Source organism: Gadus morhua, chromosome 7 (genome assembly GCF_902167405.1).
Source record: "Gadus morhua chromosome 7, gadMor3.0, whole genome shotgun sequence".
Lineage (NCBI taxonomy): Eukaryota > Metazoa > Chordata > Actinopteri > Gadiformes > Gadidae > Gadus > Gadus morhua.
This window is the reverse complement of record NC_044054.1, coordinates 30,523,082-30,550,581: the sequence shown is the minus strand read 5'-3', so window position 1 is coordinate 30,550,581 and position 27,500 is coordinate 30,523,082. Positions and strand designations below refer to the sequence as shown.

The 27,500-nt window shown below is 43.6% G+C and overlaps 3 protein-coding genes across 3 annotated transcripts in view; 2 read left to right on the top strand and 1 right to left on the bottom strand.

The window, feature by feature from the left end:
• The window catches only part of galnt10 (UDP-N-acetyl-alpha-D-galactosamine:polypeptide N-acetylgalactosaminyltransferase 10 (GalNAc-T10)), a 23,792-nt gene extending 13,746 nt beyond the window's left edge, over positions 1–10,046 (top strand). The window contains exons 6-12 of the mRNA XM_030360981.1: positions 1–42; positions 495–612; positions 1,074–1,181; positions 1,424–1,645; positions 2,431–2,547; positions 3,069–3,218; positions 6,344–10,046. The exon at positions 1–42 is cut by the window's left edge and continues 142 nt beyond it. Of these exons, the coding sequence (XP_030216841.1) occupies positions 1–42; positions 495–612; positions 1,074–1,181; positions 1,424–1,645; positions 2,431–2,547; positions 3,069–3,218; positions 6,344–6,508 (922 nt within the window). The 3' untranslated portion in view covers positions 6,509–10,046. The remainder of the gene's footprint in view (positions 43–494; positions 613–1,073; positions 1,182–1,423; positions 1,646–2,430; positions 2,548–3,068; positions 3,219–6,343) is intronic.
• A 1,895-nt stretch (positions 10,047–11,941) lies between these two features.
• sap30l (sap30-like) lies at positions 11,942–16,290 on the top strand. Its single transcript, XM_030362188.1, has 4 exons — positions 11,942–12,594; positions 12,935–13,057; positions 13,498–13,596; positions 15,946–16,290. Exons 1-4 carry the CDS (start codon positions 12,409–12,411, stop codon positions 16,072–16,074), a joined length of 537 nt encoding a protein of 178 aa, XP_030218048.1. The 5' UTR covers positions 11,942–12,408; the 3' UTR covers positions 16,075–16,290.
• A 4,308-nt stretch (positions 16,291–20,598) lies between these two features.
• LOC115547889 (heart- and neural crest derivatives-expressed protein 1) lies at positions 20,599–24,022 on the bottom strand. Its single transcript, XM_030362395.1, has 2 exons — positions 23,187–24,022; positions 20,599–21,117 (listed from the first exon to the last, which is right to left on the bottom strand). Exons 1-2 carry the CDS (start codon positions 23,625–23,627, stop codon positions 21,022–21,024), a joined length of 537 nt encoding a protein of 178 aa, XP_030218255.1. The 5' UTR covers positions 23,628–24,022; the 3' UTR covers positions 20,599–21,021.
• Between the last annotated feature and the right edge of the window lie 3,478 nt (positions 24,023–27,500).

Genomic DNA, 27,500 nt, shown 5'->3' with positions numbered 1-27,500 from the left:
CCCTGCCGAGCTGCAGAACCAGGACCCCAGCGAGCCCTTCCAGTCAGTACCAGCACTACCACACATAGACCTGTACTGTATAAAGATAGATATACACACACCGTCCCCCCGGGACTGCAGAACCAGGGCCCAGCGAGCCCTTCCAATCAGTACCAGTACCATTGCTATGCAGGTACCTATACTATGTGTATTTTTTTAGTTATATTTATTTTTATTTATTTATGTACATTTTATTTTTGTAAAAATAATAAGAATATAAATAAAGAAATAGTAATAATATATATAAATAAAATAAAAATAATTATATATTAATTTATTTATTAATATATCGAGGGCAACAACAAATCGGATCCAATTGCCATAAAATAATAGGTGTGTGTGTGTGTGTGTGTGTGTGTGTGTGTGTGTGTGTGTGTGTGTGTGTGTGTGTGTGTGTGTGTGTGTGTGTGTGTGTGTGTGTGTGTGTGTGTGTGTGTGTGTGTGTGTGTTCCCAGGTCACCTGTGATGGCAGGAGGTCTGTTTGCGGTGGACAGGAAGTGGTTCTGGGAGCTGGGAGGATATGACACGGGTCTGGAGATCTGGGGGGGGGAGCAGTACGAGATCTCCTTCAAGGTGAACACTCAACAGTCATGGGATCAGTCTTCATGTCTCAACCCTGCAGTTTGGCTCCAGGTCTAAAGGTTCTAAAGGGGTCTAAAGGGTTCTAAAGGGTTCTAAAGGGTCTCTGGGTGCTGAAGGTTTTTCTGTTCTAAACGGTGTTCTAAAGGGTTCTGTCTTCTAACCAGGGTTCTAAAGGGTTCTGGGTTCTAACCAGGGTTCTAAAGGGCTCTGGGCTCTAACCAGGGTTCTAAAGGGTTCTGTGTTCTAAAGGGTTCTGTGTTCTAACCAGGGTTCTAAAGGGTTCTGGGTTCTAAAGGGTTCTGTGTTCTAAAGGTATTTTTGTTCTAAACGGTGTTCTAAAGGGCTCTGGGTTCTAACCAGGGTTCTAAAGGGCTCTGGGTTCTAACCAGGGTTCTTAAGGGCTCTTGGTTCTAACCAGGGTTCTAAAGGGTTCTGGGTTCTTGTCCTCCCAGGTGTGGATGTGCGGGGGTCTGATGGAGGACATCCCGTGCTCCAGAGTGGGTCACATCTACAGGAAGTACGTTCCTTATAAGGTCCCAGGAGGAGTCAGCCTGGCCAGGGTAACACACATACGCACTCACACTCACACACACACTCACACACACACACACACACACACACACACACACACACACACAATCTCTCATACAAGCACGCACACACACACACAATCTCTCATACAAGCACACACACACTCACAATCTCTCATACACACACACACACACACACACACACACAGGCCCTGATGTGACCTCCGGGCGGTGGAACCTCTGACCCCTGACCCCTGACCCTTGACCCGCAGAACCTGAAGCGCGTGGCGGAGGTGTGGATGGACGAGTACGCCGAGTTCATCTACCAGCGGCGGCCGGAGTACCGCCACCTGTCGGCGGGCGACACCAGCCAGCAGAAGGAGCTGCGTGCCCGGCTGGGCTGCAAGGACTTCAAGTGGTTCATGAGCCAGGTGGCCTGGGACCTGCCCAAGCACTACCCCCCCGTGGAGCCCCCTGCTGGGGCCTGGGGAGAGGTACGCCACGCGCACCCACACCACACGCTGGATGCTAAGGAGTTTCACTTTTAGATATCCTATACTTTATACTATGTAGTTTCACTTAGCAGATATCAAATACTGTACACTTTGTATAAGTTATCTTAGAACGTATACAATATACAATTTACAATATAGAGCTATGGATGTACATCGATAGCTCTGTGTGTTATATCTATGTAGTGCACAGATCTAGATCTATATGTATTCTATAGTACATCTATAGCTCTATATGTGTCATATCTATGTATTTGTCAGCTATAGATCTATATGTATTCTATAGTACATATATAGCTCTATATGTGTCATATCTATGTATTTGTCAGCTATAGATCTATATGTATTCTATAGTACATGTATAGCTCTATGTCTGTTACATCTCTGTAGAGTACAGCTATAGATCTATACGTGTTCTATAGTACATCTTTAGCTCTGTCTGTTATATCTATGTATTTTACAGCTATAGATCTATATGTATTATATATTACATCTATAGATTATTATGTATAGTACATCTATAGCTGTGTGTGTGCTTTATCTATGTAGTGTACAGATCTAGATCTACGTGTGCTGTATCTATGTAGTGTACAGATCTAGATCTACGTGTGCTGTATCTATGTAGTGTACAGATCTAGATCTACGTGTGCTGTATCTATGTAGTGTACAGATCTAGATCTACGTGTGCTGTATCTATGTAGCGTACAGATCTAGATCTACTAGTGCTGTATCTATGTAGTGTACAGATCTAGATGTATTGTGCGTAGATCCGTAATGCGGGCAGCGGGATGTGTCTGGAGAGTAAGCACCTCTCCTCCGGGAGCCCCCTCCGCCTGGAGGGCTGTCTGAAGGGGAGGGGCGACATCAGCTGGGGCCACGGACAGGTGAGAGGGGGGGGTGTGTGTGTGTGTGTGTGTGTGTGTGTGTGTGTGTGTGTGTGTGTGTGTGTGTGTGTGTGTGTGTGTGTGTGTGTGTGTGTGTGTGTGTGTGTGTGTGTGTGTGTTTGTGCTAATGTACGTGTCTTAACTTGTGTGTGTGTACATAACAAAAACGAATGTTTGTGTGTGTTTTGGAATGGTTGTTAACTTGTGTGTGTTTCAATGTGTGTGTGAATGTGTGGGTACGTTTATGTGTTAATGTCTGTGGGTGTTAATGTGTGTTGATGTTAATGTATTTATTTATGTTAAAATGTGTGTGTTAATGTTTTTGTTTATGTTAATGTATGTACGTGTTAATGCATGCTTATGTTAATGTGCGTTTGTGTTAATTCATTTTTCTGTGTGTGTTAATGTGTTTGTTTATGTTAATGTGTGTGTGTTTTAATGTGTGTTTTTTAATGTGTGTCTATGTTAATGTGTGTGTGTGTTTGTGTGTGTGTGTGTGTGTGTGTGTGTGTGTGTGTAAGGTGTTCACCCTGGGCTGGAGGGAGGACATCCGGGTTGGCGACCCGATCCACAGTAAGAAGGTGTGCTTCGACGCCGTGTCCCACAGCAGCCCCGTCACGCTGTACAACTGCCACGGCATGAGGGGCAACCAGCTGTGGCGCTACCGCAAGGTACCAGCAACACACATGGTACTACTGGCTACCCAAGGTACCAGCAACACACATGGTACTACTGGCTACCCAATGTACCAGCAACACACATGGTACTACTGGCTACCACAAGGTACCAGCAACATACATGGTACTACTGGCTACCCAAGGTACCAGCAACACACATGGTACTACTGGCTACCACAAGGTACCAGCAGCACACATGGTACTACTGGCTACCCAAGGTACCAGCAACACACATGGTACTACTGGCTACCCAAGGTACCAGCAACACACATGGTACTACTGGCTACCACAAGGTACCAGCAACACACATGGTACTACTGGCTACCACAAGGTACCAGCAACATACATGGTACTACTGGCTACCCAAGGTACCAGCAACACACATGGTACTACTGGCTACCACAAGGTACCAGCAACACACATGGTACTACTGGCTACCCAAGGTACCAGCAACACACATGGTACTACTGGCTACCCAAGGTACCAGCAACACACATGGTACTACTGGCTACCACAAGGTACCAGCAACATACATGGTACTACTGGCTACCCAAGGTACCAGCAACATACATGGTACTACTGGCTACCCAAGGTACCAGCAACACACATGGTACTACTGGCTACCCAAGGTACCAGCAACACACATGGTTCTACTGGCTACCCAAGGTACCGGCAAAACACATGGTACTGCTGGCTACCCAATGTACCAGCAACACACATGGTACTACTGGCTACCACAAGGTACCAGCAACATACATGGTCTACTGGCTACCACAAGGTACCAGCAACACACATGGTACTACTGGCTACCCAAGGTACCAGCAACACACATGGTACTACTGGCTACCCAAGGTACCAGCAACACACATGGTTCTACTGGCTACCACATACCAGCAACATACATGGTTCTACTGGCTACCACAAGGTACCAGCAACATACATGGTTCTACTGGCTACCCAAGGTACCAGCAACATACATGGTACTACTGGCTACCACAAGGTACCAGCAACATGCATGGTACTACTGGCTACCACAAGGTACCAGCAACATACATGGTTCTACTGGCTACCCAAGGTACCAGCAACATACATGGTTATACTGGCTACCCAAGGTACCAGCAACATACATGGTTCTACTGGCTACCCAAGGTACCAGCAACACACATGGTACTACTGGCTACCCAAGGTACCAGCAACATACATGGTACTACTGGCTACCCAAGGTACCAGCAACATACATGGTTCTACTGGCTACCCAAGGTACCAGCAACACACATGGTTCTACTGGCTACCCAAGGTACCAGCAACACACATGGTTATAGTAGCTACTGCAAGGTACCAGCGCTAGCCATGAATGAGTAGATGTATGGATGTTCATACTGTACTGTCTTTATATATGAATGCGTAGATGTATGGATGCACATACTGTACTGTCTATATTTATGAATGTGTAGGTGTATGTGTGTGCATACTGTCTATATATATGAATGTGTAGATGTATGTGTGTGCATACTGTCTATATATATGAATGTGTAGATGTATGTGTGTGCATACTGTCTATATATATATATATATGAATGTGTAGATGTATGTGTGTGCATACTGTCTATATATATGAATGTGTAGATGTATGTGTGTGCATACTGTCTATATATATGAATGTGTAGGTGTATGTGTGTGCATACTGTCTATATATATGAATGTGTAGATGTATGTGTGTGCATACTGTCTATATTTATGAATGTGTAGGTGTATGTGTGTGCATACTGTCTATATATATGAATGTGTAGGTGTATGTGTGTGCATACTGTCTATATATAAATGAATGTGTAGATGTATGTGTGTGCATACTGTCTATATATATGAATGTGTAGATGTATGTGTGTGCATACTGTCTATATATATGAATGTGTAGGTGTATGTGTGTGCATACTGTCTATATATATGAATGTGTAGATGTATGTGTGTGCATACTGTCTATATATATGAATGTTTAGATGTATGTGTGTGCATACTGTCTATATATATGAATGTGTAGATGTATGTGTGTGCATACTGTCTATATATATGAATGTGTAGGTGTATGTGTGTGCATACTGTCTATATATATATGAATGTGTAGGTGTATGTGTGTGCATACTGTCTATATATATGAATGTGTAGGTGTATGTGTGTGCATACTGTCTATATATATGAATGTGTAGGTGTATGTGTGTGCATACTGTCTATATATATGAATGTGTAGGTGTATGTGTGTGCATACTGTCTATATATATGAATGTGTAGGTGTATGTGTGTGCATACTGTCTATATATATGAATGTGTAGGTGTATGTGTGTGCATACTGTCTATATATATGAATGTGTAGGTGTATGTGTGTGCATACTGTCTATATATATGAATGTGTAGGTGTATGTGTGTGCATACTGTCTATATATATGAATGTGTAGATGTATGTGTGTGCATACTGTCTATATATATGAATGTGTAGATGTATGTGTGTGCATACTGTCTATATATATGAATGTTTAGATGTATGTGTGTGCATACTGTCTATATATATGAATGTGTAGATGTATGTGTGTGCATACTGTCTATATATATGAATGTGTAGGTGTATGTGTGTGCATACTGTCTATATATATATGAATGTGTAGGTGTATGTGTGTGCATACTGTCTATATATATGAATGTGTAGATGTATGTGTGTGCATACTGTCTATATATATGAATGTGTAGGTGTATGTGTGTGCATACTGTCTATATATATGAATGTGTAGGTGTATGTGTGTGCATACTGTCTATATATATGAATGTGTAGGTGTATGTGTGTGCATACTGTCTATATATATATGAATGTGTAGGTGTATGTGTGTGCATACTGTCTATATATATGAATGTGTAGATGTATGTGTGTGCATACTGTCTATATATATATGAATGTGTAGGTGTATGTGTGTGCATACTGTCTATATGTATGAATGTGTAGGTGTATGTGTGTGCATACTGTCTATATATATGAATGTGTAGATGTATGGATGCATAGTTGGACAGATGAGAGAGTGCAGAGCTGCAGCGGGTAACCGTGGCTGTGGTTTCCGTGGTTTCCGTGGTTTCAGGACCGGAGTCTGTACCACCCGGTCAGCAACAGCTGTGTTGACAGCAGTCCGTCGGAGCACCGCGTCTTCATGAGCACCTGCAGCGCCTCCTCCCCCAGCCAGCAGTGGCTGTTTGAGAAGACCAACGCCACGGTGCTGGACCACTTCAACCCGGGAGCGGACTAGGACCCCGCCGGACCGGGACCTGGCCCTGCTCCAGAATACAGTCTAGAACCTCCTCATGCGTCACACATTCTGGCCTTCGACCAACACGTAGCGCAGACTTTATGATGTACACCCTGCAGTTCACACATTATAATATACACCCTGGTTAGAGAATAGAGTCTAAAACAGAATCCATCAACCAATGGATTACCAGTTGGATCAATGGGGAGTGTTAGAAACGGCAAGTTTATTCGGCTTCACCTCACCTCCACCATGGACACCAAGTGGTGATTCAGGTTAATCAATAGCTCCTCCCACTATAAAAAGAGGCTACTTTCTAACAGGGAGGATCCTAAACCCTTACTGGAAGATTAAGATGATCAACGACTGGATTACTGTACTGAGAACAAAAGTCTTTACAGCTCTCTCTCGCTCTCTCTCTCTCTCTCTCTCTCTCTCTCTCTCTCTCTCTCTCTCTCTGTCTCTCTCTCTCTCTCTCTCTCTCTCTCTCTCTCTCTCTCTCTCTCTCTCTCTCTCTCTCTCTCTCTCTGAGTTAAACACATCCTGACACCCATGAGAGGAGCGAGTCAGACTGATGCAGCAAAGACTTGCAGACACAGTGAGGAGACACACATGCACACACACGCACTCATGCCCACATACACACACGCTAGAGCTCCACACAAGAACAGGGACAATCTGTCAGGCTGCTCGCTGATGATGTCGTGAAAGGGGGGCCGAGGGCTAAATGAGGATGGGGATAAATTGGCGTGGATGTAAATAAGGATGACATCATGTTGAAATGATATCATGTTGAGGTGATGTGATGACGACATGTTGAAACGATGTGACGACAACATGATGAAATGACGACGAGGTAAAACGATGTGATCGCATCACGTTTAAATGATCATGACGTCGTGTGAATATGGTATCCTTCATGTTAAATCGAAAACACCACGTCGTGTCAAAACATAGTGCTTACGACACTTTAAATAACGATGACATCATGTTAATATGAGGTAGTTCGTAGAGCAGGAAGGACTTGTGACCACAAGCTAAACGCAGTGCCTTGATCTCGACCCGAGCTCCAGCTCTGACCGCTCAGCTGGAGGTCTCTTTGGGAAATTTGAATATTTGCTATAAAATATTGTCTTTGAGACCCAATTCCATACGTCGACTAGTTTAGAGTCCGACCGCAACGTTGTCCTTCCTTTCAAAGTTAAGTTCTGCCCTTTTCTAAAAAAAGTGGTCTGTTCACGTCTTATATCTGTGTTACATGTCAAAGTAGAACATGTCTAACATGTGTACTACATGTCTAACATGTGTACTACATGTCTAACATCAATATTACATGTCTAACATCTGTATCACATGTCTAACATCTGTATCACATGTCTAACATGTGTACTACATGTCTAACATGTGTACTACATGTCTAACATCAATATTACATGTCTAACATCTGTATCACATGTCTAACATGTGTACTACATGTCTAAAATGTGTAGGCGTTCAGTCATCAGTAGGGTTTTATCTGTCTAATGTATTTATGTTATGTCTCTAAAGTTCCTATTATTTGCTTTTAAGCTGCTGTAGATAAGATTTGAGCATTGTAAAGAGAGAGATTAGAAGAGAGCCAGATTCTGAAACTAAACAACCAAAAATTGTCCCCACCCTCACTATGTTTCTCCTCCAGTAAGAATTGCTGCATTTCAAACACCTGTGATGGACAGGCTAGAAGGATACAGTGAACCAATCAGTAAAGAGATGTCCCGATTGGTCAGAAAATATCCAGGAGCGAGCTAAAGTTGAAATGTGCTCCTCCTTCGAACCTTTGGTTGTAGGAGGATGACCATACCAGTTTGGGCCAATCAGATGGTGCTTGAGCTGTGATTGGGTTGATCTTTGGACTGGTAGAGTGGATGGATGGTTCGTTGGACCAAAGGCTGGTCAACGGAAGCGAGGCAACTCAACCTTTAAGAGCAGCTGACCGGGTCAGACCGACTCAGAACAGATATTCTCGCGGCCCAATTGACTCACTAACAGCTGACTGATGGCTTTGACCTTTTCTAACAAAGGACTCACCACTGACGGCTTTGATCTCTTCCTACGGCACCTTTAGGGCTCATGTTAGGTCTTTTAGGTTAATTTGATGTATGCTCATGTAATGTTTTGAATGTTATTACTTTTTTGTTCATTGATGTTGTCCACTGGAATCATAATCAACTCCATATTTACGGCCAAGAGGTCTTTGCACTATCTCTCCTCTTCAGTGATGTTTGATCAGTTGTCAGTCACAAAACGTTCTGCAGCGACCTCCATGCATAGAGAGGGTTTTGTTGGGTAAATAATATGCAGTCATGGTAGAGGGTTGTCTTTGGCTATGCTGGTATGGAAGCTACATTAGTGTCTACGCTTGTATGAAAGCTACGTTAGCTTCTACACTGCCATGGAAGCTATGTTAGCATCTGAACCGCCTGTGTTTTATGTTAATTGAAAGTGTTAATATGGGGCCAACTTTGTCTTCCTAGAATAATCAAAGGAATCTTTTCATGCATTGATGCTTGCAGCTTTTAGCATGGTAGTTTACAGATGCCACCGGACAAGCTGATATCAGTGTGGTAGTTAGCAGAGGCCATGCTAGCTGATATCAGTGCCATGCTAGCTGATATCAGGGTGGTAGTTACCTGGGGGCGGGACCTCATTTGGGGTCGCTGGTATGCAGACAGCTGATTTATAAGCTAAACATATTTGATGATACATTTTTGATTGGAAAAATGGTTTGAAAGATCTGAAAGGTCTTACACACAAACACTGCCTAGTGATTCGTAGTCCAGAGCAAACGACTAGCCGGCTAACCCCTACTAAATCCTTAGTGACCTACTAATAGCTGAGTGAACTAGGACTAATCCCCGGTGATGTTCACTGGAACATCGGGATGAGGGGCAGATGTTGAGCGAAACGATGTGTGGAAGCTGTAGCGCAACGATGTAGGATAACATTTCAAAACCTAAAGTCTGGGGGTCTAGATATATATGTGTATATCTATATCTATAGATATATAACTATAGTGGTTTAATATAGATATAATATAGTGTGTTATATATAATACACTAGAAGTGATATATATTATAGTGTATTATATATATATAATACAGTGTATTAGACATATTTTACGCAATGTATACGAAGTTCATGCTCCTTAACTTTGTGTATTTCCACACTTCCAAGTCATTCGCGGGGGAGACTCTGTGTCCGTCGATTGTTTTTCTAAATGTTTGGGTTTCAAATCTTTCTTTGAACGTTTTGACACAACCTTGTGGTGAATAATTGTTCCTGATGAAAATTGTGAAGACGATGCAAGAAATGATTTCTAATGTTCATGGCCAGCGGTCAGAGAAGTGTACATTTTGTATCTGATTAAATAGATGTATTTTTTTCTACTGAACATGCAATTGTAAAAGTGTATTTAGTTATGGAACATGCTGATGAACTAATCTGAGATGGCATGATAGTTTTGCCTATTGTGTAAATAAAAAGGTTTCTATATTTGGAATGAGGTCTCTGGTCTGTGTCTGGCTGTTGTTACAGCTAACTATCCATCATCCGTTTTGTTACATTATTATTAGACTGCATAATATTATATTAGGATACACTAGACTGCATATTACTATATGACACTATGTTAGACTGCATTAGACAATGTTAGACTGCATTCAACTGCATTCGACTGCATTAGACCACGTTAGACTGCATAAACTATGTTAGACTGCATAAAATATGTTAGGCTGGATTAGACTACAATGGACCACAGTAGACTGGTTTAGACGGCATCAGACATCATTCTACTATTTTAGACTTCATTAGACTATGTAAGACTGCATTAGACTATATACGACTGCATTAGACTACATTAGACTATGTTAGACTATGCTAGACTACATTAGACTGCATTAGAGTGTAAATGGGTGAGTAATGGTTGTACTGGGGAGGTGGGTTGTTAGACCGGGGCTTGTATTGTTAGTGTGGTTTGATATCCTTGTATTGTTAGTGTGGTTTGATATCCTTGTATTGTTAGTGTGGTTTGATATCCTGCCGTTCTCTAGCTATGAGTCCGTACCTTTCTCTATAGCTATGAGTCCGTGCCTTTCTCTGTAGATGTGAGTCTATACTTTTCTCTATAGCTATGAGTCCGTGCCTTTCTCTATAGCTATGAGTCCGTGCCTTTCTCTATAGCTATGAGTCCGTGCCTTTCTCTATAGCTATGAGTCTGTGTCTTTCTCTATAGCTATGAGTCTGTGTCTTTCTCTATAGCTATGAGTCTGTACCTTTCTCTGTAGCTAAGTCCGTGCCTTTCCCTGTAGATGTGAGTCTATACCTTTCTGGGGTCACCAACACAGTGCCCGCGGGCCTCAGGGCGCCGGCAAGGACCATATGAGGCGCCCGCAGGCCTGTTCTAAAAAATAGCACAACTCATTCTTGAACAACTCTTTCCCACCTTTTTTAAGTCATTGTTGGTAATTATTGTGAGAAATCATTAACATGATCAGTGTCTTCACATAGATGAGTATCATTAATCATTAATAATATTATATAACTAAAGGCAAACTGAGCAAATTTGTTATTTCAGAAGAGTGCATCAAACTGGGTGCCCTTCGTATGACTCAGTACCCATGAAGGAGCTCTCAGGTTCAAAAAGGTTGGTGTCCCCTGCTCTATAGCTTGTATCGCTATCACTATTGATATCCACTGTCACACAACATAGGCTACTACCACATTGTCAAGGTCCTGGATAACAACGCATGCAAGGCAGCCAGTATGTGAACGCTGTTGTTATAGGACGTTATATAGGATGTTATGTTATAGTCTATTGATCATAACATCTCGTTCTCCTGTACATGGCATTGGTATAAACAGCAAATTAATCGGTGGAACTTTGTCTCAGACCCGTGGCCGACGGCAGAATGACATGTTGGCGTTATAACAACACGCATTAACAACAAGGGTTTCGAATTGCTTCAAATTTGGGAGTCGAATTGCCCCCTCATCATTTTAACTATTCTTTATAGAACAGGTTGAAATTTGTGTATAAAAAAATATTTCTTTATGTTTTTATTTTTCCTCAAGCGTCCGTGCATGGTTGCACATACTTCATGCCCGACAGCGCTCCATGACACATAAGTAAGTTCAATCATATAAGTTGTATCTTGTATCACTTGAATCAACACGAAATATCAACACATATCATACGATTGACGATGTTTCTGCCGTTTGAATCCATACGGTCGGATCATGTGGACACGAACATTCCCAACGAGGAACTAGGAAACAAACAGCAACCTGAACGAGGAAGTACGGGATTTGACTGACGTGAAGTTTGTCCAATTGACGAGCCATAATTACCCCTTCGGTCCCGCCTCCTATACAACTGACCAGTGCGGTTTAAGGCATGTCACTTCCGATGTACGAATCTATTCCATTGTACGTGAGGCAGTTCTGCGGTGCTTGAGGACTTTGTTGAACTCCGCAGTGAATTTAACCGTATTTATTCCCACTTTATTTAATTCTCAATACGAATACGCCAACGCCTCGTCGTCTCGGTGGCAGTGTGCAGCTTCTTTATGGACGTTAGGATGAGACGAAACATTTGAGACTCACAAGGTTAGCCGTCAAAGGAGTCCGTCGGTCCTCTGATTTCATTCCTTTGCGTTTTTTACTTCCTTTCTAGGATAAGTTTTAGTTTCACGGACAAATCAGCGACAACGTCAGCTTAAAGTTTGAATGGAGATTTAAAAACAGCCGGACCGCTCCTGTATGTGTCTGGACTAGTTTCCATATTTCTGAAGCTACACTCATTAGCCTAGCCTCGGAGCTCCTCCAGGGCCGCGGGAGCAGAGCAGCCCCCCAGAGGAGGCGCTATGAACGGGTTCAGCACCGAGGAGGACAGCCACGACGGACCTCCGGCCCCACCGGGCTGCGGGCAGAGCTGCTGCCTGCTGGAGGACGGGCAGCGCTGCGGGCGGTCGGCGGGCAACGCTTCGTTCAGCAAGAGGATCCAGAAGAGCATCTCCCAGAAGAAGCTCAAGCTGGACATCGACAAGAGTGTGAGTGTCGACGTGTTGTTATGGTAACTGCGGGAGTGCACCCGGAGCACGGGACAGGGCTTTGTGATGAACGAGTTGGTGTCCATGTCCACGTGTGCGTCTGTGTTCATGTGTTTGACTGTCTGTGTGTGCATGTGTGTGTTTTGTCTTTGTTAAGTGTGTGTGTCTCAAATTGCGCCGTGAATATGTGTGTCTCCAATGGCCGTGTGTGTGTGTGTGTGTGTGTGTCTCCAATGGTGGTGTGTGTGTGTGTGTGTGTGTGTCTAATGGCGGTGTGTGCGTGTGTGTCTAATGGCTGTGTGTGTGTGTTAAATGGTTCTGTGCCTTATTGTGTTGGTAGGTCCGTCACCTCTACATATGTGACTTCCATAAGAACTTCATCCAGAGCGTCCGAAACAAGAGGAAGAGGAAGACGAGCGACGATGGGGGAGAGTCACCTGACCACGACGTAGAGGTCCCAGAGGTAACCATGGTTACGCCACATTCATCCCCAGGGCTCAAGACTAGCATTTGCTACTTCTACAATCCCTTTGTTAGACGGGAAAATGTCAGTGGTCGTTGACCGCCCATCGTGTTCCCTCGCTTTAAATACGTTTTACGAGTTTTTATTTTCTAGGGGGTCTTATTCAGTTTTTAGCACTAGCGCCTCAACATCTATTTTTTTAACAAACCAACTCTGCACTCCTCGTTCTGCATTGCAATTTCATTGAAACTCTGCACGCGCATGTGCCTTCATTCGAACTTAAGTGGGTCGTGTTCCAAAATACATAAAGAGTAAATATCCAAGAATGTTTTTTTGCGTTTAAAAGACTTATGTATGATTTGTATCTCCTGCCTTGGTGACTTCCTTCCATCCTATAGGACTTTGTTGTTCCATGCCATAATGTTGTTGTGTGTGTGCAGGTGGATCTGTTCCAGCTGCAGGTGAACACACTGCGGCGCTATAAGAGACACTACAAGCTCCAGACCCGGCCAGGCCTCAACAAGGCCCAGCTAGCTGAGGTAACCTGTCTGTCTGTCTCTCTAACTGTCTGTTCAGCTCTCTGTTCACGTGTCTATTCCCCTGTCTGTCTCTCTAACTGTCTGTTCAGCTCTCTGTTCACGTGTCTATTCTGTCTGTCTGATCCCCTGTCTTTCTTTCTACTTGTCTGTTCACCTACATGTCGGTTCACCTACCTGTCTGTCTGTTTACCTACATGTCTGTCTACCTCCCTCTCTGTGTCGATCTGTATACATGTCAGTATACCTAGTAGGGTTGTCGCGGTGTGGACATTTTCACACTGAGTAATACACTCGTGTCAACACCGGTATTACTGAGTATAAACTTTGAAACTAGGTCAACCTCCGTCTTCTCCGTCAACTCTCCTCTCACACTCGGTGACGGCTTCTGGCAGCGCGCCAATTCTCGGTGACAGCGTCTTATAACGTTCCATATATAATAGTATAATATAATTGTATATATTATATCACGGCCAAAAGCTCTGTGCGCCTCCGGATGGCCGTAGCGCAAGGAGCTCTCGTAGGGATTGGGCTTCGCGGGGTTTGTTTACCGGCGTTGCTATGGTTACCGGTATTGTAAGGAAGCGCGCCAGTTCTCTTCCGCACAGAGCAGAACTGGCCTATTTTAACGGTAACTGTACACAAAAGTCACGGTTCGGTACGTACCTCGGTTTTCAAATCATGGTACGGTTCATAGTTCAGGGGAAAATTAAAAAAAGCTGCTTGTTTATCAACAACGGAGAATGGCTGTAGATCAGCAGCAATGAAAACACCAATAAACTTGGTTATGGTGTTTGCATTTCTGAATTCCCAGACAGGGGTTGTTGTAATAGTGTAATGAGCTGGGTTTGCACAGCTTTTTTATTTTTTCACAGCAACAGTGATAGTAACACCTGGATGGTGCCTTTTCAAATGCGTGTGCTAGGGATGTGCATTTCTGGCGAAAACACTATTCGATGAGAAGTATTCGAATAATATTCGAAAATCGCTCAATCAAGAACACCCCACGCACGCACACACAATGACACAGGGAGAGGCTTGTATGATTTGTATGAAATCAATCTGTCTATTTCAACAACTGCGCCATCAACATTCAACATCAAAATTATTTAAACGTGGGCTCAGGCAGATAGACCTACATGCGCCGAAAACGGAACGCTAACTATTTATTTAATTTACTGAACACAGCCTGCATGACGGTGAACTAGACACGTCATTTATATAACTTCACACGGTGTGTCTTTTTGCAATTTATTTGTTACCAGCATTCAGAAAAATAGTCAGCAGAAATAGTCCGCCAAAGACGTTGACGTCGCTTAGCAACCGAGGACGCTGGTCACCACCGGAAGTTGTGAAGGCCCATGCAAGTCAACGGAGCGTTCAACAGCATTGAGAAGGGACGTGTAGTAAATAACGATAGTCACATTCATTATTCCATATTCTACGTGACTCCCGACTATTCAACGATCGTTGCCCGCTATGTACGCCACATTTACGTACCGCGGTACACCTCTGTAACCGCTCCGAAGGGCCCGTACCGTGATGGTTCGGTACAAATACGTGTACCGTTACACCCCTAGTCCTCGTGGTGTGTTTACCCGGGTCCTTGCGGCGTGTTTACCCGAGTCCTCAAGGTAAACGCCTCATGGTAAAAACAGGAGGTGGTGTAGGAAGGAGAGGTAAATCAGGGTGGCTGTCAAGAGCGGCGGTGTAGGGAGCTGGAAGTCGCTCTGTATCAAGTCTAGACTGCTTCCCATAATAACACTGTTGCTGTCACGTGACCTGGGCTGCAAATGTTGCTTTAAGCTACATTGAAGAGTTGAAGATGGGCATTTACCAGATGCTTTTATCCAAAGCGACTTACGGTTAATCGGTTAATGCACACATTGACACACCGACGGCAGAGTCGACCATGCAAGGCGACAGCCAGCTCGTCAGGAGCAGTTAGGGTTAAGTGTCTTGCTCAGGGACGCATCAACACTCAGCTAGGAGGAGCTGGCGATCGAACTAGCAACCTCTCGGTTACAAGACAACTGCTCTACCTCCTGAGCTAAGCCAACCACCAGTCTAGCCCTCCTGCTGACTATCTGCCATCTGGGCCCCTGGCCGACGAGCTGCTGACTAGCCTATCGTCTCAATATCCTTGCCAACGCGCCATGCTAGCTGTCCGTGCTAGCCGTCCGTGCTAGCTGTCCGTGCTAGCTGTCCGTGCTAGCTGTCCGTGCTAGCTGTCCGTGCTAGCTGTCCGTGCTAGCTGTCCGTGCTAGCCGTCCGTGCTAAACCGTCCATGCTAACCCGTCCATGATAACCCGTCCATGCTAACCCGTCCATGCTGTCTCGGGTGCGTTCCAGACGGTGAGCCGCCACTTCCGGAACATCCCGGTGAACGAGAAGGAGACGCTCACCTACTTCATCTACATGGTGAAGAGCAGCAAGACCCGCATGGAGCCCAAGGCCGACGGGGCCAAGCAGCTCGACTAGCCGCCGCCCCCACCCCCCCATCAGCACCGCCATCCGCTCCTCCGTCGCCACGGCAACCCCTGGCCCGACGGAACCCGCCGCTGCAGCCGCTGGCCTGCTGTCATTGGTCGGTTCTGAGGGGTTCCGGGGGGCTGCTGTCCCCGGGCAGAACATGGAAACCGTCCCCCCCCCCCCCCACCGACAGACCGGCCTTCTGACCCCATGGACCCCCTGGTACTAAATATAGCCCGGTGTGCCGCGACAGAATCATGTCCACTCTGATCTCCCCCCCTCTCTCGCTGTCCGCCTCTGACTCTCGCTGCTCTCGTTTTCTACTGTCTCTCTCATCATCTGCTCTCTCTCTCATTAACTACGGTCTCTCTCTCATTATCTTCTGTCTCTCTCTTGCTCTCATGGTCTACTCTCTCTCTCTATCGTTATCTTCTCTCTTCATTTTCTCAATATCTGCTCTCATTATCTCATTATCTTCTCTCCCATCATCTACTGTCTCATTATCTCTCAGTATCTTCTCTCTTATCTACTGTCTCATTATCTCTCAGTATCTTCTCTCTTATCTACTGTCTCATGATCTCTCATTATCTTCTCTCTCTTATCATGAACTGTCTCATTATCTCTCATTATCTACCGTCTCTCATTACCTCTCTCCCTCTGGCTGATGGATCTCCTGGTTTACTAGACTTGTTGACTTTGTGTATGGATTGTATTTGTATCCTATCCTTTATTTTGCGTGTAGAATTTAATTAGCCGTGCCAGTCCTGTTACCCGTTAGCTTGTATCCTGTGTAGCGCAGAAGGATACATATATATGGATATATATACATATTTATGTATTTATATATACATATATATAGATATAAAACGATGTGTATATGTGCGTGTAGCTGCCTATTAATGATAATAATAAACTTATTGTACAGACTCAACTGGTCTCATCTGCTTTAAATCACTCAAATTATTTTGATTGGTCCTCTTTCCTCTGGCGCGATTGTTTTCTTTTAGTTTGGCAGACAACTGAAGATCCCTCCCTCGGTTGCTGATTGGTCCTAACCTATCATCCCTCCCCCGACCACTGATTGGTCCTCACCTACCATCCCTCCCCCGAGTGCTGATTGGTCCTATCCTATCATTACGACACTAGATAGGGTCCTTCCTTAGAGAGTACAAAACTGTTTTCACTACTAAGGCGCACCATTATAGCCTGGTTCTACCAGACTCTCGTACTTCACTTCATTTCATTTCATTTGTACAGAGAGTCTGGACCTAATCAATTGACAAACGTTAACTCACTTGAAGGCGGGTGTCTGTTGAAGTTTAAAATGATTGGATCTGCCCAGTGCCACTCTGGATCTGCCATAACCAATCGCTAACGTTTGGTTGTGACGTATGTCATGCGCCGGGAATCACGCGCAGGTTGTACACAAACCAAACACCTTGCGCGTCTGCATGAAAATGTCCGTCAACGACAGCTGCAGGTTTTGTTCGTCTAATTTAATTTATCAGGGAAAAATTGCACATTGTAAATCAACTACCAACCTACAACAACAACTCAAACTGGCGTACGACTTTATCGTCATTGTTCTCAGACACGCCCTCTGTTCGCTGATTGGTGGCCACTGTGGCGGCACCAGAAAACCAAATTACATACAGCAGGTCCAGACCTAGTACTGAAGGGAAATTCAAATTGAGCGGAAGTACTTAGGCGGGCGGAGCCAGGCTAGAACCATTAGTGTCTGAATTCCTAATTTCCTTATTCCCTAAATAGTTAACTATCTAGTTTTGTTCAATATATAGGGAATAGGAAATGAGAAGACAAATTTCTGTGTTTTTATGGAGTGGTAGGTTTCCTGGCCATGTGTGGTATTAAGCCGCCTTCAAAACAAACAGTTTCCGGGAGGTTTGGACCTTAAGCTCGGAAAGTGCTTTTAACACTCTGTTGGGTCTGAGTTTTCGCTCGTGGGTTTCGTGCGAAAGTAAAGCTACCCGAGTCCTCCATGATCACGGCACTACAATGGCTGCCCATTTCATTGATAGACTAAAGTGAACTTGCAGCAAGCACTAAGAGGCAAACTTAACACCCATTCTAACATTTGCATTACGATACGTTATAGCTTACAATTATAAACATCACCTGATAAATTCTTGCTCTTGTTCAACCATCGCAAGCAGCCATGCAGATCTAATAACTGATTCAGCAAAGAAGCCCCCAAAAAGTTCCCTGCGGGCATACATACCTGTTATGAAGTCTAGTCTCACGAACAATCTGTTTTTCCTGTTTTATGTCTTCGAACTTCTGAGGGCCGTTTCCTGAACACTCTTATTTCGGAAGACTGGAAGGTTAACGTAAAGACACGTAGGAGCTTCCAAACCTCCGAGCTGTTTTGAAGGCGACATTACACCAACACGTGTGTGTATCGCGTCACGTTGTGCTCCTCGCCTGTGGCTCAAAACACCAAGGAGATGAGAATAGACCCCTATAATATAAGAGTTCATAGTGGGCAGTGTTACCGTCTGACTGACACATTTAAGTAGCCTTTAAAGGGGTGATTTTATGCCACCAGGTGCGAGTGGGATTAGCCATTACAAGCTGTTTACAAATTTGCCTCTGTTTTAGTGGCATCACAAGTGGGTGTGTACACCTAGTTTTAGGCTGGAACCAGACCAGCCTACCTAGTGGACTGGAGCAAATGTGGCTTATGGGCAGGCCAACCCGCTTGTCCCCCCCAAGTCTGATAAAAAAAAAAATATATATAATTAAATTCTATTTTTTTACAATTTAAAAAACCCCGAACGGAAACGGCCTAAAGAAAGCTATAATATATGCACTATTAGTTTGATCTAACTTTGACTTATCATTCTTATTTAAAGTGTTATATTTTGACATTATGAATAAATACCCCCCCTTGACAATCAAGTGCTACCCCATTAATAAGAGCTGGCCACCACAGTAATAATGTCCTGGCTACGCCCCTGCATATCGGTCCATGATCCATCATACATCTAGGTGACATTCACACTGGGGGTGACACTAAAACACTTTTTTGTCTGCAAGCCACAGGAAAGCAAAATGGTTCACCCTGTAACACAATTAATTTGGCATTCACTTTGTTTGCATACACCCGCTTCAGCCCCGTTTTTTAACACGATGAGGACCACGCCATGTTGAGAGGCCCCTGCCTCCAGCCAGAGTGGTAGATCTCTCTCTATAGCTCTGCCTCCAGCGATCTGTTGGGCCATACCATGTCCCTGCACTAGAGGGGGCTGCGGTCTATTTCTAGGAGCATCGTTTATTTTCTATTCTTCAATAACCGGAGAAGGTGATCATCCCGACAACTGAGTAAAAATCTAAAAGACATGAAGAAACGGGCCTAATGTGAAGAAGGGTAAGACACACATTTTCGAAGTAGCCTACATAAAAGAAAAACGCCATACGGTTCTGGTGCAGTAGCACCGTGGCCCCACGGTTTCGCCGTAACCCCGATGGACCAGAGACCACGGAGGACTGCGGGTCAAAGTATGCTTGAAGATAGGGTAAGAGATTTAGCTTAGAGCCATGTTTGTTCGCTTTCCTTAATTTTCTTAATTATCTTAGAATCCATCAATCATCAATCAATCAATCATTCGGCCCGAATTAATTTTTTGGAAAGCCCACCTGTCTGTCTACCCAGCCGGCTGCGTGCACTATATGTCCGTGCGCTCAGCAGACCGGAGTCTTCCTCAAGAAGACCGGAGTCTTCTTGAAGAAGACCAGAGTCTTCTTCAAGAAGACCGCAGTCTTCCTCAAGCAGACCGGAGTCTTCGTCAAGGTAGACCGAGTAAAGAGCTGATCATGTGTTTCAGAGGAAGGATTCTCCTGCTACAGCTTTAAATGCTCTAACACAATGGGGAAAGTAACAGCCTATAGTTTTTCTATGAGCCTTCTAAGAAGCTCCTCAATGTTGGGCATATTTTAAACAAAGGTCGAGACTCTTCAAGAGAAATCAGACCTCGGTATTGGCGTTTGGAAGAAATAGGGACTCCTAAGAAAATGTATTGTAGATTTCCCCACCGATTCCATGATCAACTAAATATGTCATATTTTAGTATCATAAGATATTTTCTATTTTTAAAAACGTCTTGCTGAGACCAGTATTCAGAAAGAGAGAAAGTCACTGTCTCGGATATATCCTCAGATGTTTCTCCTTAGCCTATATAGGCCTACTAAATAACTTAATATCTAAATTGTTTCAATAGCCTATATATTTTTTAATTTATTTTTATAGATATAGATATAGATAGAATATATGTAGTAAAAAAGCTGTTATTGTTTAAAAAATGACGTTATTTGAGCTCCATGGCCGCAGGTTAATGTGGTTGTGTTTCCATTTTGACTTTTTTGAAGTAATTTAATAGGTTTCATAGTTCATGGTTGAAGTTAATTTCAATAATGTTTTAAAAAATGTTTTATTTTAATTTAACCTAGTTTTTATAAAATCCTGGACCATGTGGACGCGGATCCAAAGCAGTCAGACAGTCCAATGAACACGTGTGTCCTTAATTAAATCTTTATTATAATTTATTATAATATAATAACGATAACAATCCTTTATTATAACCATACAGCATGTATAATGAATACGTTGTTCTATTCGTCCAATCTCTCGAAGCCTAAAAGTCCTAATGGATTAAATCTTCTTAAACGGACGATATTTCTGAGGTAGATCCAACATCAAACAGCAACAGGACGGACAGTCTCCGATATCATCACCGGGTCTCAGTGTCTCTCCGGTCCGGGACCAGGCTCCTGCCTCCTTCATAACCCTACAGTGTGGGCCCCGGGTCCCCTAGGTCTGAGCTCCAGGGCCAAGCCCCGCTCCGGTCCTCACGGGCCGAGGTCCAGAGGCCAGTCCTGCCCATGGTCCCCTCGGGGTGAGGTCCAGGGCCCAGACCCGCTCAGGACTTCTCCCGGGCTTTACGGGTTGAGCTCCAGCGCCCAGACCTGCTGCGGCCAGCCCGTCCGGCCCTTCAGACGCTTCTCCCCCGCCGCCGACTCCTGCAGCCCGTCGCTCTGGAACCAGAAAAGGATCATAGATTAATTAATACCCAACCATAAATCATCATATAATATGTTAGAAAAAATAACTTTTACAATTACAAAAGTTTTTTTTACAATTCATTTGTAACCAGCATTCGTAGTGTTGATGAGCAGAGAAATAGTCCGCCAAAGACGTTGACGTCGCTTAGCAACCGAAGACGCTGGGGTTGAAAAGTCGCCGGACTATATGCGGAGTGGTACCAAAGACGTCATTAGAGGCAAAAAATCCTTTGTTTTCCTTCAGAGCGGTCAATTACCTTTAGCAACGGTGAATTATCAAATATAATCCACCTAATTATCAAATATAATTCACCACCGGAAGTTGTGAAGGGCCCATGCAAGTGAAAGGAGCGTTCCACGGCATTGAGAAGAGCCGGGTAATAACATATGTTATATAGGCTACCTATTTAATAGTAGCCACACTCCTTGAGCCATTCGCTCTGGAACAAGATATCATTATAGATTAAATATACTCATTATATATTGTTATATAATACAATATAATATATTATTACACTATATAATATCATATATTATTATGATATTATGAAATATAATATATTATTATATAATAGCACATCTTAGATTATTATGATATCATATAATATCCTATATTATGATATTATATTATATGCACAATGCTGGAGATAGTTTATCGATTATAATGTATGAGATATTGTACTCTATATAGGCCTAATTATATTATACGCCTATAGATAATCCTGCTCGTCGTTTTGAACCAATATAGATGGATTCTAAATTATTGAATGATATAGTACATTATATAGCGCTATATTGTGTTATTCTATGATACTAGTTTATATATATATATACATGTACAAACTATAACATTACAGTAGGCTATAATAACAGAGAACCTACGCTCTGAAACACCAAAGGTTCACAAAATCATAAATAATATATATTATATTAAACAATATAATGACATATTATGCATACAATTTTGTATAAATAGACCTAACATATACAGACAACCGCTCTCTATTTTTGATTGTAGCCTACATCTCTAAGGGCCTATTCAGTATCATAGGCAGCCTGCCCATAATTGTATAGCCTATAGGCACTGTTACACATTCACTCATCGAGACCCGATAAATAAGGCGTCATTAACTGACTGATCTAATTCCCGATATTTATACTCACAAACATCTGTTCTGTTGCATAAGAGTCAGACTTTATTCTTACTTCATTATTGCCCGTATTTTTTGTTATACCTTTATCTTTAGAAATATGTGCTGCTGTTACAACTGAATTAAATGTTATTAAATTGTAAATAAACAAGTTAGGACATAAACTTACGCTTCTCTTCTCAGAAGATATGAAATAGCATAAGCAAGCACCGAGTGAAGCAAGGAAGGACCACTCAACTTAACTCGCAGTAAAGATATCGGTTCGTTTAGTTAGTTTCAGTCTCCATAAGAGTGGTGCCTCATTAACCAGGCCTGATCCAGCCTTATTAAATAGGACATGAATTATGTAGGCATATGTATAGAATTATATTAATTATCTTATATGTAGCCCACTATATTTATTAACTAACACCAGTTAGTAAATATTTATATTTACTAACACCAGTATCATTTAAACTGCTAATTGATTTCGAAAACAAGAAGAGAGGAAGACATATAACCATGAAGCTAATCATTATTAAAATGTTGAACTATGACTCTTCAAATATAACAACAATATTTAAACACTTCAAGATTTAAAGGAAAGTTGTATCAGACTGAAACGTTGAATGGCCAACTTAATAAAAGCATGAAGGCCTGGTAATGTGGTATAGGGTTCTGGTTATACTGGGACTGTTGGGTAGGGTTCGGGTTATACTGGGCCTTTTCGGGTTACACTGGCCCTGTTCGGGAGGATTCGGATTATACTGGACCTGTTCGGGAGGATTCGGTTCAAAATGGGCCTGTTCGGGAGGATTCGAGTTATACTGGCTCGAGTCAGACCTGTGAACCTCAACTTCCCCCTGAACACAACATCACACACCGACTGAACCTCCACATCTGGGCACCCACCAGTTCTCGCTTGCGCTTGGTTTCTCGGTTGTCGAACTTCTTGATGTCCGCCTTGAAGCCATCGGCGTGGCCGCAGTCCGCGGCCAGCACGTCCATCAGGTAGGAGATGTAGCTGGTGGCCAGCCGCAGCGTCTTGATCTTTGACAGCTTGGTGTCCGCGGGCACGTTGGGGATCCGCTCGCGGAGCTCCGCGAAGGCCGTGTTGATGCTCTCTGTCCGCCGTCGCTCCTTCTTGGGCCCCGGTGGCCGGCGCGTGCCGCCACGGGCCGACAGCCCCTCCAGCGGGGCGTCGTGGCCCCCCGGGGGCCCCCCGTACACGGCCTCGGCCGGGTAGGCCTGGGGGCCCCAGCTGTGGAGGTAGGGCTCCTGGGCGCACCGCGGGACGAACGGGAAGGTCTCGTGCATGAGGTGGTGATGCTGGTAGCTGCCGATCACGTTCATGGCGGATCTGATCGATCACTGACCTGCTGATCACGGGGTCTCTCTGAGAGGTCAGGCCGCGAGGCTCATCTGCTGCCGGAAAGACGAGCTCACGAGAACCACTGTGGACCAGAATGACATCCAACACGAGAGGACTCTGCAGGCACGAGCCGCTTCACCGCAGGACCAACGTCATCCTCCACCGAATCACCGGTTGGATAAAAGTAAAGACTGCCTTTCAGTTTCAGTTTCAGTCAGGCAAAAGTCACACTTGGATTCACTTTAACGAAAAAACGAAAGGATAGGAGAAGTCAAAAGTCAAAAATGAAACAGGAAAGTGCGATTTTAGATTCCAAACGTCGGGTATCGCGGTTGCTCGTCATCCGTGAGAAATGTGAGCTCTGGATCCGAGGCCCATCAGGTTTATATGATGAGGTAATCTGATGGCGGTCGGCAGCCAATGGCAGACCAGGCCTAACGGGAGCCGAGCAGCCAATAAGAGGCTAGTCCAAGCCCGTTAGCCAATCAGAGCGTCGTGAGGGTTGGGGTCTCCTTGTTATTCAAAATCTGCTTCAGATTACATCTGGTGCTCCCGCAGTCACCTCTGTGAACCCTTTATTCATATCTCTTTATTAAAATCTGTTTTTTATCTCTTGTTTCGTATCTATTCAATTTATTAAAATCTCTATAAATCGTTGTTTTAACTATCCTCATTTACATGTCTTCATTTTATTTATCTTTATTTATATATCTTAATTCAACTCTTTATGTTAAATTTCTTTATTTAAATAACTATATTAAAATAAATACAGTTTAAAAATGAGGTACTCTTTATCTTAAACATCTTTATTTCTGTCTCTTTCCATTTTGTATCTTTATATCTCATGTATCTTTATTTATACCACATATTCTTAATATATTAATTTCATGTATCTATATTTAAAACTCTTTATTTTACACATCTTTATGTATAATTATTTAATTATATATCTTTATTTATCTATTTCTTAATTCGATCTCTTTGTCTTTAAAGTCGTATTTATAGCTCTTTAATAACAGTTTTTATTGAACTATCTTTATTTATATTTATCTCTTTCCTTATTAATCTTTGATGGTAACATTTCATTTTCCCCCTCAGAAGCCGCAGCTTTAACTCTTCATGATTCATCGTCATCAAGTTATGAAACTTCCAGAAGTTTAAAGTTGTGCATGAATTCCCTGTCCTGTATTTGTTGTTGTATTATCTTTATTATTGGAACGTTATGGATAATGGCTTATCATTATATCGATTTAAATAATGTATGGATTCATTTGATTTGTATTATTATATATTTATATATAATAGGCCTATTATCTCTATCTTCCCCTCTTTCTCTCTCTCTCTCTCTCTCTCTCTCTCTCTCTCTCTCTCTCTCTCTCTCTCTCTCTCTCTATTTTTATATATATATATATATATATATATATATATATATATATATATATATATATATATTTGAGATTGAAAGGAAACAGGATCAGAATATCATCTGAGGTTGGGTCACAGTGTTGTCGTTGTTCTCCACAATCGTTTATTGATGCCTGAACGACCTGCGGCCTCCTGCTGTTTTATGTGTTGGGGGAAGCTTGCTGCAGGAGAGCGATGCAGATGGTCGGATGCAGGGGCAGAGCCCTGTAGGCCTGCACTCCACCTGATCTTCATGTGGGATCAGCAGCAGATTCTACATGAGCTGAAACACCAAGCTAGGGCCGCTCCAAGGGGGAGACACGAGCCACTCAGCTCAGCGGGAGGTAGTCTGCTGGGGTATCTTCTAGATAGACCCCTGATGTCCACGTCCCCCCCTCCCCTCCTCTCCACTCCCCTCACCTCCTTTCCCCTCTCCTCTGCTCACCCCTCCTCTCATCCCTCCTCTCCCCTCTTCTCTCCTCCTCTCCCCTCTCCTCTCATCTTCTCTCCCCTATCCACTTCTCCTCCCTACTCTTCCCTCTCCTCTCACCTCGTCTCCCCTCTCCCCTCCTCTTCCTTCTCCTCTCTCCTCTCCTCTCTCCTCCTTTCCTCTCCACTCTCCTCCCCTCTCCTCTCCTCTCCTCTCTCCTCCTTTCCTCTCCACTCTCCTACCCTCTCCTCTCCTCTCCTCTCATTCTGGACTATCTTCTCGACTCTTCTCTCTTTATCTTCTAGAAGAATTTCCCGAAGCTCTACAAGTAGCGTCGCCTCCAACACAAACACGGCGTCTTATCTCGTCTGTTTAAACATTATCCCATTACATTGCTTGACCTTGACACTATTTAGAAACCATTTTCTGCTGCCTCTTCTCTAAATACGGCCGTAAATCTCCCGGCGTCCGCTCCCAGGGAGACATATTCCATAAAAGTCCTCTAGCGTGGACCGTGTTTACGCTGCAGTAGTTTGAACCATATTTCACCGCGTGGACGATAGATGGCCAGTCACCGCGCTCTGTCTGTTATTCACAAGGGATACACACACCGTCCGCTCGGGCCTGGGCTGTGTCTGCTTTTTGTAGATGCAGGTCTAAGGAAGAAATATTTAATTGTTCCCATAAAGTCAAACACACTGGAATACTCAACACACATTCTTCATTCCACTTTCTGCAGTGTATTTAATATTCCATTCCATATTCGTCTTCAATGTTGAATGTTCTCTGTTCCATATTTTCTATTGAGATAACCCTTAATTAATGGTGGGGTATTATCCCATCTCAAATCTCGAAGCAGAGATAAAGAGGAATGTAGTTCGAAAATAAAGATATACAGAACACAAAATAGACAAATAGCAAACAATTATTTCAACCATAAACAGTAAACACAGTCAACTGACTAAACAATGTACATGAGTATTGATGCCTCCTATAGCCTTGATTTCTCCTCCCACCCTGGATGCCTCCTATAGCCTTGATTCCTCCTCCCACCCTGGATGCCTCCTATAGCCTTGATGCCTCCTATAGCCTTGATGGCTCCTTTTGCCTTGATGCCTCCTATTGCATTGATTCCTCCTCCCTATCCTGGATGCCTCCTATAGCCTTGATGCCTCCTATAGCCTTGATGGCTCCTTTTGCCTTGATGCCTCCTATTGCATTGATTCCTCCTCCCTAGCCTTGATGCGTCCTATAGCCTTGATGCCTCCTGTAGCCTTGATGCCTCCTCCCTAGCCTTGATGCATCCTATAGCCTTGAGTCTTCCTCTCTAGCCTTGTTTCCTCTGCCCTAGCCTGGAGGCCTCCTCTCTAGCATTGTTTCCTCCTTCCAACCAAAGTTACAACAACGTGCAGAGGTTTTACCAGAGACTGGTCGAACATCTGCAGCAGCCTACTGTACACGTCCGAGAACCCCCTGAGAAGACCAGTCGGCTGAGCCCTGAGGGCGGTCCGTCCGGGTACTAGTGCCCTCCCAGGAACCCGTCCCAGTCCCACGTCTCTACCTCCTCCTGGATGGAACCAGGGTTTGGGGAGCCCTGCTCCATCAGAGGTCCATCCCAGCTCCGTGGTCGGACTGAAGTCCAGCTGGAGGTGGTTCTCCCCATCTAACCTAGCTCTTTGAAGAATATTGTTTTCCATATTCTGCAACGATTTCATATTCTATATTCAATTTTGTAGTCTATATACTAGTTTGTATTTTTTTAAATTGTATTAAATGATCTTTATTCTATGTTCTAGTCTTTATTCTATATTGTTTTCTATAAATTAAATTTCACGTTCGATATTCAATGTTTTATTCTATATTCTATATTGTACTTTCTAAATCAAAGTCCATATTCTACTCTCTATGTTCTACACAGAATAAGCCTGAGTCATCAGTCACGAAGAAGTGGTTGAATCGTTTGGTGACACTTGAAACGCTTCCTATCAGTACGCGGAGAAATGAAATACGCCCTTACAAT